At 41.6% G+C, this 20597-nt stretch overlaps 1 protein-coding gene across 1 annotated transcript; it reads left to right on the top strand.

Moving 5' to 3' along the window:
- Positions 1-1660: 1660 nt before the first annotated feature.
- LOC146502654 (uncharacterized) lies at positions 1661-4912 on the top strand. The gene is made up of 4 exons (XM_085133515.1): positions 1661-2062; positions 2160-2271; positions 2584-2672; positions 3489-4912. Exons 1-4 carry the CDS (start codon positions 1864-1866, stop codon positions 4100-4102), a joined length of 1014 nt encoding a protein of 337 aa, XP_084989641.1. The 5' UTR covers positions 1661-1863; the 3' UTR covers positions 4103-4912.
- The last annotated feature ends 15685 nt before the right edge of the window (positions 4913-20597 follow it).

Raw genomic sequence — 20597 nt, 5'->3', positions numbered from 1 at the left:
TTTTGAATAACACGGTTACTGTCTACTTTATTCCGGGGCATCATAAACCACAAGAAGGAAGTGGACTGAAGCAGAAATAAAGGCTGTGGAGAAGACTCTAATGGAGTACATCAGCTCTGGAAAGGTTCCTGGGAAGGCAGAGTGTCTCAAATGTATTGAGATTTCACCATTAGCATTGAAAGAGAGACGTTGGGAGGGGGTTAAGTTTTACGTGAAAAACCGAATTGATGCTTTAAAGCGAGAGTCAGTGAAAAGAAGGTAAGAAGCTAATGTCAAACAAATGGAACATAAACAGCTTCAGTTACAGTTAAAATTTTCTCCTGTTTAGAGGGAAAAAAAGGATTGTTCATTTCAACCAGGCAATTGTCACGGTGCTGGGCACCGTGACAATTGGGACCCAACTTTGTTATTATTGCGGGCTCATGTTTTGGTCCTTGTGTTATGCTGTGACCCCTCTGTTCTGTGTCCTGTCATCCCTGCCTGTGGGCTCCCTCTGTTCCAGTTTAGTCAGGTCCCTGTGTTAAGCCCATGTCTCTCAAGCTACGTCCACACGTACCCGGGTATTTTTGAAAACGCAGATTTTTCTATGCGTTTGCACCTTTCGTCCACACGTAAACGGCGTTTTCGGTCACTGAAAACTGATATTTTTAAAAACTCCGGCCAGGGTGGTATTTTTGAAAACTCAGGTTTTGCATTTACGTGTGGACGAGAAAACCCCCCGCAGAAAACGCAGCGTCAAAGGTGTGCGCCTTTTTTGACGTCACAGTGTGCGCCACGTTATTGTTTCGGTGAAATGAATTTCTACAATACTGTTACTGTTAATTGTACTCTCTGCAGTGTTTAAATGCTTACATATATACACACAGTTACTGTCCCTCCACACATACGACTCTGTTCTGCTTCTATGCCCCATCCTTATTTACTATTTCCCACCGAGGCTTCTAGACTTCTGATTGGCCAATATTTCTACACGGTTAGGACTATATCGCCACCTGTTGCTTTGGCATGTTCCTAGCAGCGTTTTCCTTCATTTCTGCATTTACGTGTGGACGGGATTATTTTTTAAAAGGAAAACGGAAAATCTCAGTTTTCAAAAATACCCGTGTACGTAGCCTCAGTCTGTGTCTTCGCATGTGTGTTTTCTGTTTTACTTTGAAGTTCTGTACCTCATGTGGATGTGTCTTGTTTTGCCCTCGTCTTTGTGATTTGTATCAGCTGTGTTCTGACGCTCCTTGTTATTCCCCTGTGTATTTATGTCGGCGTCTCTCTCAGTTCCGTGTCGCATCGTACCCTCACCCTGCTGTGTTTCCGCCTGTGTATCCTGCCTGCTATTTTCTTCAGTTTGTATTCTCAGTTTAAGTTAGTTTGTGTTCAGCAATAATGCTGCTTTTTCGGTTCACTTTCGTCTCCGTGAGTCTGCATTTTGGGTCCACCATTTCCTGCCCGTCTACACACAGCCATGACAGCAATGGTACATTAGTATTGAAAAGATTGTTTTCTTTGCTGTTCAGGTTAAGTTTGAGCAGGGAGTTTTCTCTCACATTTAACTGCAACTATATAATTTGCTGTTGACTGAATTAAAGGGTTTGTGAACGCTTTCTAAAACCATGCACGCTCACCTAACTTTACGTTGCACGCTCACCTAACTTGTGCTTACACACGCAGTTGTATGTAAAAAAAAAAAGAGTTTGTTTTATCGGGTTTACTTGTAATTGTTGCCTATATACATTTTAAGCTATTATTTATTATTTAGTTCAATCAATAGATCAAGTTTTGTAGTGACTGTGAAATATATTGTAATTATCTGTTTCCTGTTTATCCTAGACAGGGCAAAAAAGGACTCCAAATTAAAAAAAGATAAAAATGAAAGACTGGTGCATTGTGCAGTTCAGCACTGGTGGTACAGAAATAGTCCCTAGTTCGTGGATAAATGGGGAGAAATTGTCATGGCCTCCATATCCTCCGCGAGACACATTCAGGATCCATGCCGCAGTAAAGAGGAAAGTTCATCCTGGTGCAACATGGCTCACCTATGCACCAGTCCGACTTCTAATAAGCCATGGTGGGTATCATCCGGATTGGTGTTGTATAAATGTAACAATAACAAGTTTTTCGTGTCCTAATTTATGTCTGGCCATACATTGTGTTTGTACTTCCAGACACATTTCACGAAGCAGAACGCAGTCTTCAGAAATATCTAAGTGAACACTGTGATACGTCTGACCTTCAGTCCGAAGCTGAAACTCAGACCAGTCATAAAAGAAAGCACAAGTAAAACTTTATTTCACAAACATATCTTTGATTGCTAAGAATTTATGATCTTGTCTTTTATACATATCTGTGGTGCTTGCATACTGCAATATCACCACATAATATAGTCCAAAAAGTGGAAGCTTGTAAACTTTTTAAAAATGCAAAGCCGTGTACACTTGTGCACTTCAAAAATTCCTTGTATACTGTACCTTCTTGCACATCTCCGTTTCCTGTGTGTGTTGTTATAAATCAAACTGTAACTTTAGGAAAGAAATATTCCAAAAGCACATTTGTAATTATTTATGACAGTTTTCAACTTTTTTTCTTTAGACCAAATCCCCTGTACACATATAGTGACTCAGAGGATGAGCAGCCCACAAAAAAACGGTTTCCCCAGGCCCCTCGAGTGAAAATACCAGGTAATAAAATACTGTCTAGTGTCTTTGTACATATCTGTGTGTGACACAAGGAAACTTTTGACAAGTCGTCTGTATTCTTAAATACTTTTATTATCTAATAAAATAATTAACTAATTATCTTTTTCTAAACAGCCCTCACCATTCCGCAGCCTTCCCCCCCCCAGCCCACTGACAGCAGGCATCATAATGCCCCGCCCAGCTTCCAGCACCTTTCGCCACTCCGGCACAACACGCAAACCGACACAGCTTTGCGATCTCCCCAGCATGCAGAGTATGCTGTCGAGGCCTTCCTTATAGATGGTATGCTTTTAAAATTGTGTTAAAGCTGAATCACAATGTTATTGTACTCTTATCTTCAAAACAACAGTTTATACTCCTGAATGACATCTTGTTGTGATTTGTTTTTCTGTAGATTCCGGAGACTCTGTGAGGCCACTATTAAAAGGCAAGTTCGAAAATCTTGGAATTTCAGATTTTACATGGTATAAATGGTAAATGGCCTATATTTGTACAGCGCTTTAACTAGTCCCTAAGGACCCCAAAGCGCTTTACACATTCAGTCATCCAACCCATTCACACATAATTCACGCACTGGTGATGGCAAGCTACATATACAAATATCAAATATATGTGACAGGCAAAAACTAGCAAAAACTCCTAGCAGTTAGAACAACTTATACTTGAATGCAGAATGTTACACCATCACTTATGGATATATTAGTTTTTTGCCTCTCACTGCTTAAGCCACTAATCTTTCTGGAATTGTTTTTTTTTAAACAGATGCGACCTCACAAAAGATATTAACTATGCTGTCAGACCTGACGAGAGCTGTTAATGAACTCCGTGAGGAGGTCAGAGCCATCCGCAATACTGGCTGCAATGAATCGGTAGATGCTTATTTAACAAACTTCATGCCAGCGAATTCTTTAGCATGCCCTGTAAATTACCGTAATCAGGTCAAATCATTTTCCTCATCCTCAATTCAATGGCTCGAATATCTCTCGTACACACAAGGTGTTTTTATCAGACATGCGCTCAATCAAGGAGAAAAACAGCTTGGTTCTCATTATGTCGATGGGTTTGGTCATATTAGGGGTAAAGCATATGTTTGGGAATTTTTGGGCTGCTACTTCCACGGGTGTGTAAAATGTTTTTCGAATCAAACCGATATTAATCCCCTGCTAGGCTCCTCTTTTTCAGATATAAACAGCGCCACTCAAGACAGGCTCGCTAGATTGAGAGCTGAGCATAATGTGTGTCTTGTTATAATCTGGGAGCATGAGTGGACCGAGTTAAAACGTACTGATGAGAGTGTAATCAACTTTCTCAGACATTATGATCCACCAGAGCCTTTGAACCCTCGCCATGCACTCTTTGGAGGCCGTACAAGCCCAGCACAGCTGCGTTGTAGTAGACAAGGCCGAGGATGAACTGGATAGTCAAATGAGACGTGTATTGGAGACTCAAGGTCTAACCCCCGATGAGAAAATTAAAAAGTATAACATGCTTTTACAAATGTACCTCATACTTGAGAGACAGAAATCAGATGAAAGCAAACAAGACTCCCCGCAGAGCGTGAAGGGGGGCAGAGTGAGAGATCAGACGACTACCAGCAGGAAGAAAGCGAGGAGGGGGGGAAGATGGGAAGTGTGAATAAGGTTTTACACGATGTTTTAACCCACATAAATCCACGTTCAAAGAGAAACACTGAATATCTAATGCGTAGAATATTAGCATCAAAAGGTCACATCGGATGGACTGACGACGGCGAATTGATGCATAGACAAAACCCCATACCAGGAAGTCATATGCTTGACTTGATAAAGTTTTTAGCAAGTTCCCGTGCAAGTGTGAAACCAACAGGCTGGAGCTCACTCGCCCGAACGTTGGCAGATCTAAAAATACCCCTGTCCACTATTACAAACTTGTCGGCGAGAAGGGAAAAAGCAGCATTAAAAGATTCAAGAGAAACAGGAGGATACCACACATCATCTGAGGATGATGTTATTGTTAAGAAAAAAAAGAAGAAGAAAAGCAAAACCTTTGCCTTATCACCCACATGGTTAAATTCCTGATGTAATCAAAAACCAAAAAATAAAACGTTATTGTTATGTTTTTAAAAAGTTAAGTGTCTCATGTTTTTATTTAACAAAAAAAAAAAAGAAGCACAATACACCACTTTTTTCCCCCAGAAACGTTTTTTAGTTTTTATTGAAATAATTTTTTAGCACAAATAATAACAAGAATAAGAATAGGCCTCAAAACAAAAATAACCCCAAAAATAGTCGTTTGAGCTCAATATTCAATTGTCTTTTTGTCTTTGGTCATTTGTCAAGTCAAAAATTCTTAGTCTAGTTCTTTTTCTCTTTCGTTTGTGGTTTGTGTGTTACCACTTGGGAGTCTCCGTCGAGGAAGAAGAGTAAGTTCCTCTGCAAAGTTCAGTCCAGGCTCACTTTGCCATCTCCATCTGGAGAGAATCCATCGGAATCCAAAATCTTAGTTCCTTCCACACGAACAAGGAAAAAAAACCTAGCCTGCTCAACAATATTAACATTACTGCACACAGCCAGCTCAGTTTCTTCTCTTGTATCACAGCTATAGCTTTAGTTCTTTATCTTTTCCACATTTCTTTCACATTACCACAGTAATACATTACATGCATGCTTTGAATATCTCTCTCGTTGTACATGAAATTATTTTAACCACATGTAAAACAACAAATGAATTTCTCGTTCTCTTTTCAACCATGAAATTGTGATTAACAGGTATAACCAGCAAGATAATAGATTTTTCCAATCATCCTTCAAGTATGCTAAACAAATTCTACCACAAACAGCATTTCAACCATTTTAAACAGCAAATTACCACTCGCGAATCGGTATGACAAGAAGAAACAACTTTTAGCAACAGACTAACACATTAATTTTTCAAACCCGTGGGCTCAACTCACCAAAATGTTAGAAAATTCAGCACGAGCTATCCGTGGCCTGTCTCGTCTACTTCCACGTGCGAAAAGACCTAGCTAATGTGAAATGATGGTCTGGTGTTTTGGAAGACAGGGCTAAACCCACTTTCAACCAATGAAAAAAAAAAAAAAAGCATTGACCCCTTGTGATTCGGCAACAGAAAAATAAAGTTTGCTGGAGGATCACACTTTTTTCAAAATAAATGTTGCTTTTCAAAATAAAAGAATGAAAATACATTTATACAAATAAAAAGAAACCAAGAAAGAATAACAACAAAAGCAGGTTTCTCTACTGGGTTACACTATCATTTTTGATTTGATTAGAGCTATATAAAGCAAGTACATCATCATAAGTCTTTCCACGCGATTTCTGGGCAAGAAAAAATATACAATGCTGCCCGCATACTGTAGACAGTGTGGCTTGTAGCTGTCTTTGATGGAAAGATACTCGTTTAGCATGCTTTTTCAAAAACGTTACAATGTTTTTGGGGTAAAAAGGATAATCTGGTGGGAATCCAAACGAATCATAAAAACTAGCACCTCCATCTTCATCTAAAGAAATAGCCAGCCAGTGAGTTCCAGGTTTGTTCCTTGGATCTGTATTTATGGTCATATATGTAGGCCGTTTAAACGAGCGTTTGAGTCATGTTAATAATTCATCTTCTGCATATACTCCAAAAAAAAAACAAAACTATCGCCCACCAGCAGTCTCATAATACTGTCCAATTGGTGATTGTTCATAATTCAATAAAAAAAGTGAAACCTCAGTAATAATCAACCAAAACTTGTCTTTTGGAATTGATCTCGAGAATGGAATCATAGCAAGCATAAACAATCAGTGTTGTTGATTTCATCGCATTTCAAGTCTCAAGTTGCCATTTATCACTGGTGACAAGGCCTAACTGTCATCTGAAGGATTCATATTGAAAACAAAAAATGTATACCCTTGTTCAAAATCCTGTCTGTCAATGCACAAGGACAGATCTTTCAGGTTTCTCCCGGTAGCAGTGTACAGGCTGTAAAACTCTCTAGGAGGGATATTATAGCCCTTATGTCAAACTGAGCGATTTATGACCCCAATAAATTATTCATGAGCTCAGGAAGTAAAGTAAGTAATAAAAATATGACATTCATAAAAATTATGATATTCATCCAAAAATATGTTAGTTCATAGCTCATTGCTTTTCTTCCCCCAAAAATTCAATTCAATTTTATTTATATAACGCCAAATCACAACAAAAGTCGCCTCAAGGCGCTTCATAGATACAGAGAAAAACCCAACAATCATATGACCCCCTATGAGCAAGCACTTTGGCGACAGTGGGAAGGAAAAACTCCCTTTTAACAGGAAGAAACCTCCGGCAGAACCAGGCTCAGGGAGGGGCGGCCATCTGCTGCGACCGGTTGGGGTGAGAGAACGAAGACAGGATAAAAGACATGCTGTGGAAGAGAGACAGAGGTTAATAACAGATATGATTCAATGCAGAGAGGTCTGTTAATACATAGTGAGCGAGAAAGGTGACTGGAAAGGAAAAACTCAATGCATCATGGGAATCCCCCGGGAGCCTACATCTATTGCAGCATAACTAAGGGAGGATTCAGGGTCACCTGGTCCAGCCCTAACTATATGCTTTAGCAAAAAGGAAGGTTTTAAGCCTAATCTTAAAAGTAGAGATAGTGTCTGTCTCCCGAATCCAAACTGGAAGCTGGTTCCACAAAAGAGGGGCCTGAAAACTGAAGGCTCTCCCTCCCATTCTACTTTTAAATACTCTAGGAACAACAAGTAGGCCTGCAGAGCGGGAGCGAAGTGCTCTAATAGGGTGATATGGTACTACAAGGTCATTAAGATAAGATGGGGCCTGATTATTTAAGACCTTGTATATGAGGAGCAGGATTTTGAATTTAATTCTGGATTTAACAGGGAGCCAACGAAGGGAAGCCAATATAGGAGAAATCTTCTCTCTCTTTCTAGTCCCTGTCAGTACTCTTGCTGCAGCATTTTGGATTAGCTGAAGGCTTTTCAGTGAGTTTTTTGGACATCCTGATAATAATGAATTGCAGTAGTCCAGCCTGGAAGTAATAAATGCATGAACTAGTTTTTCAGCGTCACTCTGAGACAGGATATTTCTAATTTTAGAGATGTTGCGCAAATGGAAGAACGCAGTCCTACATATTTGTTTAATATGTGCGTTGAAGGACATATCCTGGTCAAAAATGACTCCAAGGTTCCTCACAGTGTTACTGGAGGCCAAGGTAATGCCATCCAGAGTAAGAATCTGGTTAGATACCATATTTCTAAGCTTTTCAGCGCCGAGTACAATAACCTCAGTTTTATCTGAATTAAGAAGCAGAAAGTTAGCGGCCATCCAGGTCTTTATGTCTTTAAGACATTCCTGCAGTTTAACTAATTGGTGTGTGTTATCTGGCTTCATGGACAGATAGAGCTGGGTGTCATCTGCATAGCAGTGAAAATGTACGCTATGTCTTCTAATGATGCTGCCTAAGGGAAGCATGTATAATGTAAACAGAATTGGTCCTAGCACTGAACCCTGTGGAACTCTATAATTAACCTCAGTGTGTGAAGAGGACTCTCCATTTACATGCACAAATTGTAGTGTATTAGATAGATATGATACAAACCACTGCAGTGCAGTACCTGTAATACCTACAAGCATGTTCTAATCGCTCTAATAGGATATTATGGTCAACAGTATCGAATGCTGCACTAAGGTCTAGCAGGACAAGCACAGAGATGAGTCCACTGTCAGAGGCCATAAGAAGATCATTTGTAACCTTCACTAAAGCTGTTTCTGTGCTGTGATGAACTCTGAAACCTGACTGAAACTCTTCAAATAAACCATTCCTCTGCAGATGATCTGTTAGCTGTTTGACAACTACTCTTTCAAGGATTTTTGATATGAAAGGAAGGTTGGAGATTGGCCTATAATTAGCTAAGACTGCTGGGTCTAGAGATGGCTTTTTGAGTAAAGGTTTAACTACAGCCAGCTTGAAGGCCTGTGGTACATAGCCGATTATTAGAGATAGGTTGATCATATTTAAGATCGAAGAATTTATTAATGGCAGGACTTCTTTGAGGAGTTTTGTAGGAATGGGGTCTAAAAGACACGATGGTTTGGAGGAAGTAATTATTGAAGTTAACTCAGAAAGATCAATTGGAGAAAAAGAGTCTAACTTAACATCAATGGTACTAAGAGTAGCTGTAGATAATATTACATCTGTGGGATGATTATTGGTAATTTTTTCTCTAATGATAAAAATTTTATTTGTGAAGAAGCTCATGAAGTCATTTCTAGTTAACATTAAAGGGATGGTTGGCTCAAAAGAGCTCTGACTTTTTGTCAGCCTGGCTACAGTGCTGAAGAGAAACCTGGGGTTGTTCTTATTTTCTTCAGTGACGAATAGTAAGATGTTCTGGCTTTGCGGAGGGCTTTCTTATAAAGCAACAAACTATTTCTCCAGGCTAAATGATGATCCTCTAAATTTGTGACACGCCATTTCCTCTCCAGATTACGAGTCATCTGCTTTAGGGTACGTGTTTGAGAATTATACCACGGGGTCAGGTACTTCTGATTAGAGACCTTAGTTTTCACTGGAGCTACAGTATCCAGAGTCGTACGTAGTGAGGAGGTGAAATTATTAACAAGATAATCGACCTTTGTTGGGGTAGAGTTCCGATAGCTGCTCTGCTCTATGTTGGTACAGGGCATTGATGATGATAACAGTGGGTGGATTATATTCTTAAACTTAGTTACAGCGCTTTCAGAAAGACATCTACTTTGATAAAGTCTACTCTCCACTGCTGTGTAATCAATTATTGTAAATGTAAATGTTATCATGAAATGATCAGACAGGAGAGGGTTTTCAGGAAACACGGTTAAATGTTCAGTTTCTATGCCATATGTTAAAACAAGATCTAGAGTGTGATTAAAGTGGTGGGTGGGTTCTTTTACATTTTGAGAGAAACCTATTGAGTCTAATAACAGATTAAATGCCATGTTGAGGCTGTCATTTTTAGCATCTACATGGATGTTAAAATCACCCACAATAATTATTTTAACTGAGCTCAGAACTAAATTAGTTATAAAGTCTGAGAAATCAGACAGAAACTCTGTAAGGCCCAGGTGGACGATAGATGATAACAAGTAAGACTGGTTTCTGAGTTTCACAGCTGGGGTGGACAATGTTAAGCATCAGGCTTTCAAATGAATTAAAAGTCTGTCTTGGTCTTTCATTAATTAATAGACTGGTGTGAAAAATTGCTGCCACACCGCCCCCTCGGCCTGTGCTTTGAGATTTCTGGTAGTTAGAATGACTCGGGGGTGTTGATTCATTTAAACTAACATAATCATCCTGCTGCAACCAGGTTTCTGTAAGGCAGAGTAAATCAATTTGTTGATCAATTATTAAGTCATGTACTAACAGAGACTTGGAGGAGAGAGACCTAATATTTAATAATCCACATTTCACTGTTTTACTCTTTGGTTCAGATGTGGATACTGTATTGTTCTTTCTTTGTAATTGTTTATGTTTAAGTTGTTTGTTGCTGGTTTTTAGTTTGTTTTTTGTCTTTTTGGAAGCTGACACAGTCTCTATGGAGATGGGTTTTTGGGGGGGTAGTAGGAGGAGAGAAGCTGCAGACTGCAGACTAAGACTGCAACTCTGCTTCCTGGTCCCAACTCTGGATAGTCATATTTTGGGGGGGTTAATAAATTTGTCCATTTTTCTAGAAATGAGAGCTGCTCCATCCAAAGTGGGATGGATGCCGTCTCTCCTAACAAGACCAGGTTTCCTCCAGAAGGTTTGCCAATTATCTATGAAGCCCACATTGTTTCTGGGACACCACTCAGACAGCCAGCAATTTAAGGAGAACATGCGGCTAAACATGTCACTCCTGGTCTGATTGGGGAGGTGACCAGAGAAAACTACAGAGTCCGACATTGTTTTGGCAAAGTTGCACACCGATTCAATATTGATTTTAGTGACCTCCGATTGGCGTAACCGGGTGTCATTACTGCCAACGTGAATTATGATTTTACTGAATTTACGTTTACCCTTACCCAGCAGTTTTAAATTTCCTTCAATGTCGCCTGCTCTGGCCCCTGGAAGACAATTGACTATGGTTGCCGGTGTCTCTAGCTTCACATGTCTGAGAACAGAATCACCAATTACCAGAGTTTGACCCCCGGCGGGTGTGTCGCCGAGTGGGGAAAAACGGTTAGACACATGAACGTGTTGGTGGTGTACCTGGGGCTTCTGTTTAGGACTATGCTTCCTCCTCACCGTCACCCAGCCGCCCTCTTTCCCCAGCTGCTTGGGGTCTGCCGGGGAACAGCTAGCGGGGCCTATGCTATCTTCGGCTGCACCAGCTACAGGGGCCTGGCTAGCTACGGGTGAATGAATGGTGCGAAGCCGAGTCTCCAATTCAGTAATCCTGGCCTCCAGAGCTGCAAATATGCTACATTTGTTACAGATATCATTACTGCTAAAGGAGGCCAAGGAGTAACTAAACATCTGACACAATAAGCAAGAAAGTGCAGGAGGGACAGGTGAAGTAGCCATGGTGCTAACGAGTCAGCTACGAGCTAAGCTAAGCTAGCAAAACAGTACAGAGACAGTGAGTGAATACTTTGGCTATTAGGTAGTGAGTACACAGAAAGTGTGCTTCGGATGAAGCACGTGAAGATTATACTCTGAAAAAAGAATGTATTTAAAAGTTGTTAATTAAATTGCTAAGCAAATAAGCTACTCAGAAACACCACTGTGTTTGAGCAGGAACAGGAAGTGATACTCTACCGCAGAGCGAGCGAACACCAAGTGACAGCGCCGTCTCGGGCTTCGTGTTTATGTGTGTGTCAAGAGATTTATTCTAAAGACACTTTTTCAGCTAAGAATCTAAAGGTAGAAACACACAGATGCTGCAGCTTTTACTTGCAAGGGCGAACACAGAATCCTCACACCAGAGAGAACTAATTGATTATTTAGAAAGATTTTTTTTAATATCAAATAGCATTCTTTTATTTTTAAGCCATTTAAAAAGTTTTTACTTTTTTATGCTTAAAAAACGGCATCTGGTGGTGGCTAAGCGCGTGAGCGCGCACCGCGCTGTGTATGCGCTTGTGCGCGCGCCTGTCTCGGGACCGTGCTTGTGTCTCGGGCAGATGCTGCAGCTTTTACTTGCAAGGGCGATCACAGAATCCTCACACCAGAGTGGGTGCCCTGTGATGTGCGCTCTGTTCCTGCACTTGTCTTTATTTATACACAAAAATAATACAACAGTGAATACGTCTATTCATAGGAAGAGGAATGTTAGTGCGTATGTATGTGCGTATGTAGGTGTATGTATATGTGTGATTCTGAAGGACGTGGCCCCTCTTCTTGTGAGGGAGTGCAGATAAAAGTGTCCAGCTCTCCTCTTCCTGGTAGGAGTGAAATAATAACAGCTTGTTCAGCTATTATTGCTGTGAGAAATAATTTATAAAACAAGTCTTGTAGTGGACAACAGTCTAAGTCATAAAAAGGTCATCATGCAGTATTCTACCATATGCAAACTTATATCACTAAAAGCTTATACTGACTACTAAGTACAATTTTATATTGATGTTCCCTCCTGTTGTCACGTATAACTTTGAAGTGAGATATCAGTATGTAACATCTTGTTTTACATTTTCTGTCACACCATCATTAACACTAGGTTTACTAACCTGCGCAAATTTGCGTAACTTCCCTAAACCCAACACCCCCTAGAATTACTGGCTTTTTTATTTTCTGGTGCAAGTCCCGAGGTGTTAATCACCCCTGCTGAGATTTTCACAGGTCGTCAGCTCGTTTCTCCTCCAGCTTTTGTTGTGCAAACCACCCATTATCCTTGAGGCCTGGCACATTTCCATTTGCTCACTCAGAGTTGCTCAGATCCAAGCCAGGCCAAACCTCTGTGTTACAACTTTCAGAAATGCCTGCCGTATCTATACAAAATATCCCACACATTGACTGACCTGAAAATATAAAAGACACGCATTCACACCTTCCTTGACTCTCAGCACAGATCTTCCATTGTTCCATTGTCACTGTGTATGAGTGGCATTGCTTGACTACAGCACAGTGCTGTGCATAAAAGCAGACCGACCCAGACAGGAGAATCATGTCTTGTTCGCATTTCTGAGAACGCACATCAGGATGGCCTCCGTATCACTGCCACGCAGGAAGAACCTCTCCGCGCAACAGGCTTTGGCCTTGCTTCAGGAAATGGACGAAGCAAATTCTGATGGAGGAGAGGTTTCATTTGTCCAGCAGGCCACTGATACCTCCTCAGAAGAATCTGAAAAGGAGACGGAACAAGAACCCAACATGCCTCCACAGAAGAGGCCCCGTGGTACTGGGAAGCCCAGCCAGAGCCACATGGCAAAAGACGGCACTTTGTGGGTTGAAGAAGATCAATCAAATCATTCGTGCTTCACTGCGCAAGCTGGACCCACAGAGTCTGCTAAGGTTTGTCACTGCCATAGTAGATATATTTATATAAACCCATTTAAAGTGAGGTTCATGTAAATTTACCATTCTCTATTTGTTTATCTTCCGACAGCGTAAGATTACAAGTGTGCTCCAAAGCTTCCTTTGCCTAACCCTGCTGCACATGCTTGTACGCAGGTGGGCATTCCTGAGGCCACTGAATCGAGTTTGCTTGAATAGAAAGCTAGTGGCCTTTGTTTTTCTCCAAATGATTGTGTCAATACTGCTTTCATGTGTCCCTGTGTTCCGTCTACGTTTAAATAGAATGGTTTGTCATAATCTGGTAATGCAAGCACAACATTAGTTTGGAGCATGATTTTTAGTTTAGTAAATGCTCCTTCTGCTTCTGGTGTCCACTGTATTTTATCTTTTAAAGCAAGATCTTTTCCATAGATTAGGTTTTGCAGTGGTTGCACCTGTGCCGCTTATTTGGGAATCCACGCCCTGCAGAAGTTGCACAACCCGAGAAAACTCATCATCTGTTGTTTAGTTTGTGACTGTGGTGCATTTTGTATAGCCTCTTTTCTTTTGTTTAGTAGTTTTTTCCCTGCACCTGAGAGGGTGTGCCCTAAGTATGTTACCTCAGGTCTCCATAATTGGAGTTTATTCAGAGACACTTTGTGGCCTTGCTCTGCTAAGTGATGTAACACAGCCATAGTATTTTGTTTACACCCTTCCTCTGTGTGGCCAGTCACTAAAATGTCATCTACGTAAAGTAGAAATTGTCCTCCTGCTGGCAGGAGGCAGGATGTCATTGATTTCTTTAAAGCTTCAGCATAGAGAGTGGGGCTGTTTTGAAACCCCTGAGGTAACCTAGTATAGGTGTATCTCTGTCCCTCAAATGTGAAGCCAAACAGGTGTCGTGCATCTGGGTGTAAAGGTACTGAGAAAAAAGCATTTGATAAATCTATCACTGAGAACCACTGTTCTTTTGGTGTGACTTGGTTCAGTATAGTGTGAGGATTTGCTACTACTGGAGGTATCATTTCAGTAATTTCATTTATTGTTCGGAGATCATGTACCAAACGATACTTTCCAGTATTAGCTTTCTTTACTGGGAAGATTGGAGTATTGCAGGTAGCAGAATTAGTTTTTATTAGAATTCCTGTTTTCTCCATATCTTTTATCACTGGCTTAATCCCTTCTGTTGCTTCCTTAGATAAGGGGTATTGAGGTTTAATGGGCCTGTGGGATGAAACAGTCTGTACTGTTACTGAGTCTGCATTTTTTATTAATCCCACATCAGTTGGTCCATTCGACCACAATGTTGATGGTAGGTTTTTAAGTGCTGGTTCCTCCTCCAGCGAAAAGATTTCTCATTCTTGTGTGCTGTCATGCAGATGAGCGTTGGGTGTAGTTCTTATCACCCAGCCAAGTGTGTATCTCATGCACCCTGTTCTTTTACCCTTTGCCCAACCCTCTTCCTCTGTAGGTGTATATTTATCATTTTCTACTTTTTGCAGAATGTTGCCTAATTGATACCATTGTGTACCTGCTGTTTTTGCAACTGACACATGGGGTTTTCTGATCCTATTTAGTTTTCTTACTGGGTCTGATTGGATCACTGAGCATACTGCATTTCCGCTTTTTGTGACATAAATGTTGCAGGGTCAGATATGGGCGTTTTAGGCTGTGTACCTGTTTATCATACAGAGGGTCTGGGCCTGGGGTTTGTTTATAGCGCAGGGTGTTGTGATACTCAGTTGGCTTCATTTTTTCGGCACTTGAGGGGAGACATTTTTCAGCTGCCTCTTTGAGCTGTGTAAGCGGTGGCAAATCTAATGACCAGTAGTAGTTTGGTTCTCCTTTTCCTTCCCTCTGATAGGGGTCTTCCTCTGCTAACATTATTTCTGCTGTCATGCCTGTATCTGTGGGGATGACCCCTATCCCTAGTTTTGTCATTGCGTCTCTTCCTAATAAGTTTACTGGGCAGGTTTGGTCTATTATACATGGCATGCAGCAGGAGCGTTGGCTGGATTTATGCAAAAATGTCAGTGGCATTGTTAATGGCTGGGTTTTTACATGCCCTGATGCTGTTTTTACAATTATCACTTCATTAGAATAGGTTGTTCGAGGGGGTTCTGTCTTAAGTACTGTTTTACAAGCTCCTGTGTTTGCAGCTTTTTGCCATTTACATAGACCGTAAGTGTTGGCTTTCCATCTAGTAAACCTATTAGCTGATGAACGTTATATACTTCAGCTTCATCCTGTTCTAAATTGTTTTCTTTGTTTGTTAATGCTTTTACTTCTTTTTCATCTATCTGGCTCTCCCTGTCATCTGTCTGGGCGGTTGCAGCCACAGTGGTTGCAGTTATTCATTCTGTGTCAGGCGTTCTCTGTGTCTTACAGTCACGTGCAAGGTGTCCCTTTTTCCCCACACTCCCAGCATGTAGACTTAAAACCACTCTTTTGCATTTCTCTCCCTCTCTTTTGGCCTCTGAAATCTCCCCTGTAGCCTTCACTCCCACTAAAAGCTGTAAAAGCAGTGTCAGTGTCTAGGGCAAAAACTGAGGCCTTCTCTTTGTTTTTCCACTGAGCATGATTAGCATATTGAAGCGCCTCATCAACTGTGCCTGTATCTTGTGTTACCCAATATTTTTCTACAGCTAACAGATCATCTGCAGAGGAATGGTTTATTTGAAGAGTTTCAGTCAGATTTCAGAGTTCATCACAGCACAGAAACAGCTTTAGTGAAGGTTACAAATGATCTTCTTATGGCCTCTGACAGTGGTCTCATCTCTGTGCTTGTCCTTCTTGACCTTAGTGCAGCATTCGATACTGTTGACCATAATATCCTATCAGAGCGATTAGAACATGCTGTAGGTATTAAAGGTATTGCACTGCAGTGGTTTGTATCATATCTATCTAATAGACTCCAATTTGTGCATGTAAATGGAGAGTCCTCTTCACACACTGAGGTTAATTATGGAGTTCCACAAGGTTCAGTGCTAGGACCAATTCTGTTTACATTATACATGCTTCCCTTAGGCAGCATCATTAGAAGACATAGCATACATTTTCACTGCTATGCAGATGACACCCAGCTCTATCTGTCCATGAAGCCAGATAACACACACCAATTAGTTAAACTGCAGGAATGTCTTAAAGACATAAAGACTTGGATGGCCACTAACTTTCTGCTTCTTAACTCAGATAAAACTGAGGTTATTGTACTCGGCGCTGAAAAGCTTAGAAATATGGTATCTAACCAGATTCTTACTCTGGATGGCATTACCTTGGCCTCCAGTAACACTGTGAGGAACCTTGGAGTCATTTTTGACCAGGATATGTCCTTCAACGCACATATTAAACAAATATGTAAGACTGCGTTCTTCCATTTGCGCAACATCTCTAAAATTAGAAATATCCTGTCTCAGAGTGATGCCGAAAAACTAGTTCATGCATTTATTACTTCCAGGCTGGACTACTGCAATTCATTATTATCAGGATGTCCAAAAAACTCACTGAAAAGCCTTCAGCTAATCCAAAATGCTGCAGCAAGAGTACTGACAGGGACTAGAAAGAAAGAGAAGATTTCTCCTATTTTGGCTTCCTGTTAAATCCAGAATTGAATTCAAAATCCTGCTCCTCACATACAAGGTCTTAAATAATCAGGCCCCATCTTATCTTAATGACCTTGTAGTACCATATCACCCTATTAGAGCACTTCGCTCCCGCTCTGCAGGCCTACTTGTTGTTCCTAGAGTATTTAAAAGTAGAATGGGAGGGAGAGCCTTCAGTTTTCAGGCCCCTCTTCTGTGGAACCAGCTTCCAGTTTGGATTTGGGAGACAGACACTATCTCTACTTTTAAGATTAGGCTTAAAACTTTCCTTTTTGCTAAAGCATATAGTTAGGGCTGGACCAGGTGACCCTGAATCCTCCCTTAGTTATGCTGCAATAGATGTAGGCTCCCGGGGGATTCCCATGATGCATTGAGTTTTTCCTTTCCAGTCACCTTTCTCGCTCACTATGTATTAACAGACCTCTCTGTATTGAATCATATCTGTTATTAACCTCTGTCTCTCTTCCACAGCATGTCTTTTATCCTGTCTTCCTTCTCTCACCCCAACCGGTCGCAGCAGATGGCCGCCCCTCCCTGAGCCTGGTTCTGCTGGAGGTTTCTTCCTGTTAAAAGGGAGTTTTTCCTTCCCACTGTCGCCAAAGTGCTTGCTCATAGGGGGTCATATGATTGTTGGGTTTTTCTCTGTATCTATGAAGCGCTTTGAGGCGACTTTTGTTGTGATTTGGCGCTATATAAATAAAATTGAATTGAATTGAATTACATGAGACCTAATGTGTGGTAGTAATCCTTTAATAAAAGCACGTTTAAATTGTTGCTGATATGGGATTGTGGGTCATCAGCATAATCTAGACCTGAGTTCTGTCTGAAAACGGGTCTCAGCCTATCCATATATTCATGTGGGTTTTCCGTGTCACTCTGTTTAACTTGTCCTATTTTACCATAGTTGGCTCTTGGCGCTAGGCCTTATCAAACACAGGTATTAATGCTGCTTGGAGGTCGACATGACCTGGGGGAAACGCTGTACCATCTGGTAAGGAGTCGGTAAAGTCTCCCCTAATTCTTCCCCAGGAGAGCCCTAGGCAGTCCTGGAATAACTGCATTACCTCGTGATCGTTTAGATGCCACTGGATAATTACTTCACGCATGGCAGTTTGCCATGGTTCGTACCCTTCTTGTATTGATGGAATGCCTTTTATTACATTTTGTCTGTCTTTATGTGTCCATGGACGGTACACAAAAATTGTGGGTCTGTTGTCCCTGCCTCCTCCCTGATCATCACCTAGGAGTGTGCCATATCTGGGGTTTGCTACTTCAACTAATGGACATTGTTAAAAGATTTTGAATTTTATTACCTTATTACCTTTATTCAACTGTGATAATCGCTTATGTTTAGCCTTATTTGAATTTCGCAGTAATGCCTGTACATAGCGTGTCAGCATTTCTTTAACTGGAACAAAGTGACCACATGAGGAAGTTGCTCAAGTTTAGACAACACCCACATGTATTGTTTTAACCCATTACAAGATCGTTAATCAACTTGTTCCTCTCTGTCTTGCAAGGCTGCATCCTGTGCAGCCTCGTATGCAATCACCAGATAAGAAGTTGTTTTTTCCTTAACTTGTACTCCACCCATGAGTAAGACAGTATATAATAAAGTGTGAGCAGATGCCCGGCGCGCATTCCTGCACGACTCTGTAGTTGACGGATCGTGCTAAGGCATCGCACATGTACATGAATTAACTCCAAGTCTGTGATTGTTTGCTTCCTGAGGTTTTCTCCTAACATTTCTTGGTCCTCCGAGCCGGAGTTGGAAAAAGCAACTCGATTGTTGTGACTCCAAACCAGAGATCTACGCTGTATCCTGTCGCCGTGGGGAGCCCGCACTGAAGACTGTCGACAGCCTCCTCCAGGAAGGAGTGAAAGTCCTGGGACGTAAATTCGGGTCCAGGCCGGTGTTCTTATCAAGTGGTCCACGGCGCTGGGATCCAGTGAAAGACCTCAAACATAGACTGAGAGATCTTGGAAAGGTAAAGAATCCACTCAATCACACTCGCGTAAAATGAACATAGGACTAATCCGCCGAAAGGATTGTAAAGTAAAAATACGTGTAATAAGGTTGACCCACTGTAAGGGTTCATAGGACTAATCCGCCGAAAGGATTGTAAAGCAAAACACGTAAAAGGTCTCACCCGCCGCAAGGGTCTAAGTAGATCTAACCCGCCGCAAGGGTCCAAGTAGGTCTAACCCGCTGCAAAGGTCCAAAAAGGTCTCACCCGCCGCAAGGGTTTAGGAGTGATCCGCCGTAAGGATCTGCACGACTGTGTGTAAATGTCTGTGTTTTCTGTGTGTCGGAAGTAAGTGATTTTTACAGCACAATAAGTTGCTGAACTACTTCCATTGTTACTGTCTTTTTATTTACTGTAAGGAGCTCAAGTACTGGTGACAAAGGGGAAAGGTTGGGTTTCATCCCATAAAACTGACACCGCTCCATGAATAGCGCGGAGTAGAAGGGCGTGTCAGCCACCACCCCCGCGTCTCGTGCCAGAGACGGCTCTGCAGTTGTGAGATAATGGGTAATCAGCCCACCAAACTCACTGCTGATGAGCAGTGGCTAGAGAAAAAGTGGCTAGAGAAAAAATGTCCAGGCGCCGGACAAATTAGTGTTTGTAGATGGAGAAATTCTAAGAAAACAAAATGTCCCAGCTGGGAAGGAGAATGCAACCCCTCAGCTGTAACTCAGCTAAAAGAAGCTTTAGTAGAGGAACTAAGTGACACAAAGAACTTAAGAAAGGTAGACGTGCACACGAATTGCAGCTTCATGCAGCCTGGGAGGAGGAAGTAAATAGACGTCGAGGAAATAAAAATAAAAAACAGGAAAAGAAAGCCAAGCAATCAAAAAAGCAAGATCCCCTTTTGGGCAGAACTCAAGCTGCGTGCAGCCACCCTCCACCTTATGCACCAGCATCACTTCCCGCACCAACGGCAGCAACGCCTCCCATGAAGCACACAAACCCTTTCTGTACACAAGGCCCCAACCCATATGCCACTGTACAAAGCATGCTTAAAAAGGTGACCTTAAGGGAAAACCCACAAGAAAAGATAAGTGGGGACCCCTCAGGGAGAGACATTTTCAGGGATGAAGTAGACCCCCCAGGCCCCAGCGGTGTCTTTCCTATGATGGCAGTACCCAATCAGCGATATGGTCAAAGAACAGGAGGAAATGATGATAACCCCGTAATAGATGAACACCAACACTTAATGGTTTACTGCCCGTGGTCAAGGGAAGACAGACAGAATGTCTTAAAAGATGTTCCCCCACTGAATGAAGGTTTTGAGCCCTGGAGAGCTGCCGCAGAACTGATTAGAGCACAGTGGTATCTAAATGGTCACGAGATGTTACAAGTATTTCAAGATTTATTAGGTTTAAAAATAGGGACAGTTCGCGGAGATTATACAGGCACAGGTGCAGACGGACACATGCTCCCTTCAGGAAGCGCCGACCTAACTAACGCATTGACAAATTTCTACAACAGGGTTAGAGTACGCCTGGCCCCAAGAGCTGATTATGGAAAAATAGAAGTAAAGCAAAAGGAAGCAGAAACGGCTTCTGACTTCCTCGACCATCTGTGCCCAGTTTTTAGGCAACATTCAGGACTAAATTATGAAGAAGGCCCTGATACTGCATTCCAGCAGCAACTTAAGAATGCATTTTTAAATGGCCTCTTGCCTGCCATAAAGACACACGTAGAGAAACACTGGGTGACCAGGAACACAGGGCCTCTACCTGAGGCTTTGCAGTATGCAGAACACGCTTTCTGTGTAGTTACAAAAAAAGAGAAAGATGCAGGTACTTTCACAGTAGATTCAGCCACAGGATTTATTGCATTTTCAGGAGGATTCAGGGGACAA

Source organism: Neolamprologus multifasciatus, chromosome 15 (genome assembly GCF_963576455.1).
Source record: "Neolamprologus multifasciatus chromosome 15, fNeoMul1.2, whole genome shotgun sequence".
NCBI classification, from domain to species: Eukaryota; Metazoa; Chordata; class Actinopteri; order Cichliformes; family Cichlidae; genus Neolamprologus; species Neolamprologus multifasciatus.
This window is presented reverse-complemented; position numbering and strand designations above follow the sequence as displayed.

Bases quoted from the DNA above. Each gene is read 5' to 3' on its own strand.
- LOC146502654 (XM_085133515.1), top strand. From the start codon at position 1,864: ATGAAAGACTGGTGCATTGTGCAGTTCAGCACTGGTGGTACAGAAATA. The intron at 2,063-2,159 runs GTGGGTATCATC...TTGTACTTCCAG, and splicing joins CCGACTTCTAATAAGCCATG to ACACATTTCACGAAGCAGAA. The intron at 2,673-3,488 runs GTAATAAAATAC...CTATGCTGTCAG, and splicing joins CCCTCGAGTGAAAATACCAG to ACCTGACGAGAGCTGTTAAT.